General features: G+C 55.1%; 1 protein-coding gene across 1 annotated transcript in view; it reads right to left on the bottom strand.

The window, feature by feature from the left end:
- LOC135115637 (uncharacterized) overlaps window positions 1-7,500 on the bottom strand; it is a 24,237-nt gene that overhangs the window by 14,231 nt on the left and 2,506 nt on the right. The window contains exons 3-7 of the mRNA XM_064032562.1: window positions 4,279-4,388; window positions 1,722-2,664; window positions 1,025-1,623; window positions 504-915; window positions 296-383 (exon numbers count right to left, since the gene is read on the bottom strand). Coding sequence (XP_063888632.1) covers window positions 296-383; window positions 504-915; window positions 1,025-1,623; window positions 1,722-2,664; window positions 4,279-4,388 — 2,152 coding nt within the window. The remainder of the gene's footprint in view (window positions 1-295; window positions 384-503; window positions 916-1,024; window positions 1,624-1,721; window positions 2,665-4,278; window positions 4,389-7,500) is intronic.

Genomic DNA, 7,500 nt, shown 5'->3' with positions numbered 1-7,500 from the left:
GCGGGGATCAAGGGGAATCAGGCCACGCGACATCTGGTTATTCAGTGTTCAGCATTAGTAATGATGTATTAAGACTTAAGTCCCCGGAAGCTGCTTGTGTTCCCCCGTGCCGCGTGTCTGCCGCCTCGCCGAGACGCCGCGCCCGCCCCCGCCCCTCTAGCCACACTCGGCCACCTTCCGCTCCGCCACCCAATCCCCTCAAGCCCGCCATCCACCATCTGCCCACTGCCTCCTACCACCCCCTGCCCACTCACTACGGCCCTCTCCGTGCCCCCACAGCCCGCCGCCCACTCACCGCCGTCCTCGGAGTCCATCCCCTCCTCGTGCAGCTGACGAATTCTCCTGCGGCTGCCCAAGTGACTCAGGGTCTCCCACGTCAGTTCCTGGGGCCAAGAAAGTCTGGGGTGAGAGGGGTGAAGTTGAGGGTAAGGATGAGTCAGCACTATGGGACACAGGGATGGGACCAGCACCCAGCAGGAGTGCCGGCGGGCAGCAGCACCCACCTTGCTGCGGTAGTCAGGCCCCGGGCCCGTGGCAGACCCCCCGCGGCTCCTGATGCTGCCCGAAGTGGTGAGCAGCGCCGCGCTGGGTTCCGCCGAAGGCATGCCGCCAGCGTCCTCCTCTCGCTCTCCCCTCACCGCCCCTGCGCGCCCCGCCGCCACCCGTCCACGTAAACTGGATGATGCGGCGGCTGGAGCGGCGGTGGCGGCCGCGGGGCAGGCAGTGGCGGCGGCAGCAGCCGCGGTGGTGCTCTTGTCTCTACTGGTCACGCCCTGGAGGCGCCGCAGCAAGTTGGAGGACTGACGGACGGGCGCGGCGGCCAGGTCCCGACTGGAGGAAGTTACCGGGTCTGGCTCAGGCCGCGCGGGCGGCTCGAAGGTGGCCAGGCAGTCCAGCACCAGCTGCTCCTGAAGCCTGCGGGAGGTGAGGGGGAGGGTTACTGGGGAGTGGAGAGGGGAGGGGGTTGAAAGAGGCAAGCCATGAAGGGTGACTGACGAGAGGGTGTCAACAGTGGCATACTCACTTGACTAGGGCGGGCTGCAGATGCAGGGGCGTGGTGCCCGCCGTGTTGGGCCGCGAGATGGGCGCGCCAAACTCCAGCAGGTCGAGCACGCTCTCCCAAGCCACGTGCATCTGGCAGGCCGCCAGGTGCAGAGGGGTGTTGCCAAAGGTGTCGGTGACCCCTGCCGAGGCGCCGTACTTGAGGAGGAGGTAGGTGATGGCGGAGTGGCCGCGCGCCGCCGCCAGGAACAGCACAGGCAGCGTGTACAGGTAATCCCGCGTGTACAGGTCAGCGAAGGTGAGGCGTGTGCCCTCGCTGCTCGTGTACGTCACCAGCCGCTCGCGGGGCACGTCAGGGTTCAGCACCAGGAACCTGGAGGTGGCGGACGGGTCCCCCGCACCGCTGTTCGCTTCGTGTCTCCTGCTGGAGGAGGTGGTGCCGGGACGGGCGGCGCCCTCCCAGGTGCAGGGGTGCACGTCGGAGAAGGTGAAGTAGCGGGGCTCGGAGCGGTCCCTCTCCCCGCGGGGCTCCGCCAGCCGAGTGGTGCTGTTCTCCGTGGAAATGACGGGCCGCGGCACCAGCAGCCATGACGCTGACCCCGCCACCGTCAGCCGCACCTGCTGGAAAGAGCGGGAAAAGGGAGGTCAGCATCCGCACCACAGCACCATAACCATCACCAAAAGCAGTAGCAGCACACAACAGCATCCTGGGCACCTACCTGCTGGCTGTCCAGGGAGAAGGACCGCTGCCGCTGGAAGGTCACCTCGCTGGACTTGACCACCGCAGAGTGTCTCCTCTTGTAGGCAGGCTTGTCCCTGCTGGCGGCGGCCTTGTCGGTGACGCCGGGCACCCACGACACCCGCCGCGTAGAGCTGTCCTTCCGCGCCACGCCCTCGTCCCGGGACATTTCGGGCCGCGGGTCCTCCTTGATGATGCTGCGCCCCTCCGCCGTGCCTGGTGACCTGCTCTTCTCCTTCCCTCGCTCTCCGCCACCCGCGCCCCGCCCCGCCGGCGCCGCCGCCGCCGCTGACTGCTCGCTGCCGATCCCCGTCCTCGGCCGCTCCTCAGACGCCCCATTCCGCCAGGGGCGCGCGCCACCCGACACCTTCTTGACAGAGTCGCTGCGGGCCTCCAGGCCGTGCGGCTCCTTCCTGGCGGCGGCGCTCACATCGGCGCGGGAGCGGCCCCGCTCATCGTCCACGCGCGCCGCGTCCCCCACCCCAAACTGACGGGGCAGCGGGCGGGGTCGCAGCCGCACCTCGGGGTCACTGTAGGGGACGGGCGGCGGCACGAAGTGGATGGGCGAGGCTGCCCTTGGGGAGGGCGCGCGGGGACTGCCCCGGTCACACCCCGCCAGCGGGGAGGACGGCCGGGAGAATGGCCTGGGGGAGCCCGAGCGGGGCGAGCAACGCGGAGAACCTCTGGGGGAACCTCGTGGGGAGGCTCTGGGTGAGGAGCGTGGCGACGGAGAGCCCATGAGGGAGCCGTGGCCCGTGTTGAGGGAGCGGCGGTCCACGCTGAGCACGCTGGTGGGGGACACCCGAGGGGACAGGCGCTGCCGCGGCCCCGGGGCGGTGCCCGCTGTGCCTCCGCCACCTCCCAGGGACAGCACGCCCCCCTGTTGGGCTCCACGCCGTACCGCAGCAGCAGCCTCACCACGTCTGTGGCCCCGTGGTCCACGGCCAGGTGCAGGGCGTTGGTGAATACCCCGGGCACGCCGCCCCCGTCTGTGTTGTCGCTGCTCGCCTCGCTACGGTGGTCGAACCTGCCGACACCCGCCGCCTTACTCACCCGCCCGTGCCCTGCGTCCGCGCCTCCCCCGGGGGAATCGCGGGGCAGCTTCCTGGTCCACCGCGACGCCCCCAGGCGAGAAACTATTACAGCTGAAACTTTGCGGCGCGGCGTTGGGGATGGCAGGCTCTGAGACCAGGCCGTCCCGCCGCCCGCCACTTGTCACAGCCACAATGCTCACAACAACACAGCACAACACAACAAGCATCAAGTGAGCACAGTCACACCCCACCTCCCCTCACCTCCACCCTCCCCCCACCACCCACTCACCCACACGACAAACTCGTCCACCCAAAGTTACTGAAAACACTAAAATTATGCAATGACAAGATCATCCATGCGTCTAATGCTCCCCACCCCAGGCACCACCAGGACCCTCCTCCTCCACCACCACCACCACCACCACCACCACCACCACCACCACCACCACCAACACCACCACCAACACCAACAACACCACCAACACCATCACCAGCACCACCACCACCAACACCAACACCACCACCACCACCACCACCACCACCAGCCTCACCTGGATCCGCTACACACCTGGGGCGCCACCTTCAGGATGCCTCTAAACTTATATACATAAAAAAGAAGAAAATAAAGAAAATATTTCCGATTTTTCTTTATCCTTCCCCAATGAAAACATTGCTCGGGGTGTTGTTGCCTCTTTGTCGCGTTGCCCCACCCCGCCCCGCCTGCCCCACACACCCCGCTTCAATGCCTGAAAGACTCAGCTACACAGCACACACAAAACCTTCCCCAGGCACCATTGAACCAGACGCCGCGCCGCCACACGCCAACACAGCACCCTCACCACTCCACACACGCCGCGTCACGAATAACAAACCAGAAAAGCCACACCTGTCAATCACCTTCCTTCATCTATTGCCACACCTGCACTTATTTATATACTTCCTGCTGCACACCTATTCTTTCAACACTTTTACTCCAATCGCATCTGATTCTTCTACACCGTCATCCCTAAACACACCTCCTCATTCCACAACTTCACCCAAATTATAACACACACACACACACACACACACACACACACACACACACACACACACACACACACACACACACACGCAAGAAGTCATAAAATACGTAGAAAATACATTAGATAGAAACCAAAACAAAACTGTTATTCCACACACACACACACACACACACACACACACACACACACACACACACACACACACACACACACACACACACACACACACACACACACACACACACACACACACCTTCACCTCAACACACCTGTCATTCCAAACCTTCACCCCTAAACAAACCTGCTCATTCCACACCTACACCCCTAAACACACCTGCCCGCCATACCTCCATCCCTAAACACACCTGTCCATTCCACGGCCCCCTATCCACACACACACAGAACTGACTGCCGCCCATTTACACACACACCCCAGCCTCACCTGTCTCCCGCCTCACCTCAGCCTTGCGTCGCTCACCTGTCAATGAGTGTCTGGGACTTGCGCAGGAGTATTTCGACGTCTTGAGACACACAGCGGCTCCCGGTATCACACGACCACTTGTCCAGGATGCTCCCGTGTAGGTCAATCTGAGGGCACCACGCTCTCGTCAGGAGAAGGAGGAGGAAGAGGAGTGGAAGGGGAGAGATACATAACAGGAGAATAGAGGAGTGAGAGGATGAGGTACAAAAGAATATGAAGAGGAGGAGGAGAAGGAGGAAATATATAACAGGAGAATAAAGGTGTATGATAGAAGTGAAAGAAAAAATAGGAGAAGGGGGAAGAAAATAAAGAAGGAAGGAAGGAAGGAGAAGATAGCAGAAAAGGAACATAAACGAGAGGCAGAGGATCAAAAGTAGAGGAGGAAACAAAGAGAGGAGTAAGACAAGAAAGAAAAACAAAAAAATAATGAAATAAAACAAGAGAAAAAAAGAGAGGAAATTAAATGGATTGACTGATTATAATTGATAGGTTGACTGAAGAAGATAGACAAAAAAATGGAGGAAACAAGAGAAAAACAAGATAACAGAAAAGGAAAGGAGAAGAAAAAAAGGACGGATGAAAGCAAAGAGACGGAAGATGAAAGAAAGACGATGAAAGAGAATAGAGAAGCAAATGAAGAAGAAATAAAGGATAAGAGGAGGAGGAGAAAAAAAAGAAAAGAAGTGGAGAGAGGAAAAGTGAGAGGGAGGAATAGAGACGAACAAACAAGTCAAGTTGAGGAAGAGAAGAAAAGTTAAAGGAGGAGGAGGAGAAGAAGAGGAATAGGAGAGGAAAGAAGGAAGCAACGAAGGAACGAAGGAACGAAGGAAGGAAGGTAGGAAGGAAGAAAGGAAGGAAGGCAAGGAGAGAAGACGGATAAAACTCAAGAGACGAACGGAAATTTAAAAGATGAAGGAGGAAGAGGAGGAGGAGGAGGAGGAAGTGGCAGAAGCAAGGGAGGGAAGAAAAATGAGCACAGAGGATGAGGAGGAGGAGGAGGAAGAAGAGGAGGAAGACGAGGAGGAGGAGATAACGTGGAGATGACTGATGAGGGAGAGGAGGAAGAGAGCAAACAGGAAGAGAGAGAGAGAAAGAGACAAACTCGATGAAGAGAAGAGAGAGAGAGAGAGAGAGAGAGAGAGAGAGAGAGAGAGAGAGAGAGAGAGAGAGAGAGAGAGAGAGAGAGAGAGAGAGAGAGAGAGAGAGAGAGAGAGTAAAGAGAGAGAGACTGGGGAGAGTTTAAGGGCAAAATGCAAGAGGCTATGAGGTAAGAGAGAGAGAGAGAGAGAGAGAGAGAGAGAGAGAGAGAGAGAGAGAGAGAGAGAGAGAGAGAGAGAGAGAGAGAGAGAGAGAGAGAGAGAAAATAATGAGGTAAGGGATATATGGATGAAAAAAACACTCTCCCTCTCCCTCTCTCTCCCTCTCTCTCTCTCCCTCTCCCCCTCACTCTCCCAGCCACAATTCCTCTTACCTAAGATGCGGAAGTAAGCGGGAAAAAAAGATGTAAAACCTGAAGAGGGAGGGAGGGAGGGAGGGAGGGAGGGAGAGGAGAGGGGGAAAGCAATCTTGAGAGAAAGTGAGAAACTTAGCAAGAGGCGATTAAGAGGAAAGGATTTTCTCACAGTGGCAGAGAAAGAAGGAAGGAAAGGAAAGAAGAAAGGAAGGAGGGAGGGAGGGAGGGAGGGAGGGAGGGAGGGAGGGAGGGAGGGAGGGAAGGAAGGAAAGAAGGAAGGAAGGGGTAAAGAAGTATGGAGGAAAATAAATAAGGAAAGGAGAAGAAAACGAGGATGAAGAAAAGAGAGGATGAGGAGAAGGAGGAGGGAAGAAGGAAGGAAAGGAAGGATGGATGGAAAGAAGGGAGGTAGCGAGATATGGAGGGAGGAAAAATAAACAAGGAGGAAAGAAGATGATAAAGGAAGGAAGGAAGGAAAGAAGGAAGGAAGGATGGATGGAAAGAAGGAAAGGAGGGAGGAAGAATAAGGAATGGAAGGAGGAAGAATAAATAAGGAAAGGAGGAAAATGAGATAAGAAAAAGGATGAGCAAGAGAACATGATAATGAAAAATACGAGGAAAGGAAAAAATGAAGGGAAGATAAGAAGGAATGAAAGAATAAGGAAAGAAGATGAAAGAAAAAGAAAAAGAAAGGATGATTAGAAGGAATATGGGCATTAACGAGAAATGATAGATAGGAAGAAAAGAAAAAAACAAAAAAAGATAGGAAGGGAAAAAAGAGATAACCGGGAAGAGGGAAAAAAGGAAAATGAAGAGGAAAAAGTAGAAGCTGAAGGCTAAATGTAGGAGAGAAAAGGTCAAAGGACAGGCGAAGGAAAAAAGGAGGAAAAAAGGAAGGAGAGGAGGAAATATGATAAAGGAAGAAGGGATAGGAGGGAAGGAAAATATAAAAGGAAAGTAAGGCAAGAAGGAAAAAGAAAATCAGAACGAGGAAGGAAGCGAGAACGAAAAGAGGAGAAATGAAAGGAGGAAGAAGAGGAGAGGAAACATTCAAGGCCGAAGGAAGAAGAAGGGAGAGAAAGAAGGCCAGGAGTAAACGAAGGAAGAGAAGGAATGAGGAAAAGGAAAGGAGGGAAGAAAGGAAGAGAGAGATAAGAAGGAAAAAGATAAAAAAAAAAGACCAAGAGGGAAGAAAGGAAAATAAAAGGGAAAAAAACAGAAAAGGAAGCAAGACTGGGAGAAAACGAACGAAAGAGGGAAAAAGAAAGAAGAGAGAACGAAGGAAAAGAAAAAAATGAGGTTGATTATACAGAGACAAACTGAAGGACGAATGGAGGAAAGGAGTAAAGTGAAGAGGGATGGAAGGAAAGAAAAGAAAAGGAAGGAAAAGAAGGAAGGAAAGGAAGGAAGGAAGGAAGGAAGGAAGGAAATTGAGGGAGGAAGGAAGCATCTTAGTGGAGGTGCGAAGGTGAAAATTGAGTTTCCTTGCATTGGAGAAATTAATGGAGAGAGAGAGAGAGAGAGAGAGAGAGAGAGAGAGAGAGAGAGAGAGAGAGAGAGAGAGAGAGAGAGAGAGAGAGAGAGAGAGAGAGAGAGAGTGGTATATCCTCTACCTCCTTCACCACCACAACTTTCATGACCCAAATATCCATCTATCCACTTTTTTTCCTCCCATCCACTCCACCTCCACCTGACCTGCACCTGGTTAACGTCTAATCCACCTGTTCCACTTGAGTCTAATCCACTGTGATCCACGCAAGCTGGTG

This window comes from Scylla paramamosain, chromosome 29 (assembly GCF_035594125.1).
Source record: "Scylla paramamosain isolate STU-SP2022 chromosome 29, ASM3559412v1, whole genome shotgun sequence".
NCBI lineage: Eukaryota > Metazoa > Arthropoda > Malacostraca > Decapoda > Portunidae > Scylla > Scylla paramamosain.
This window is presented reverse-complemented; position numbering and strand designations above follow the sequence as displayed.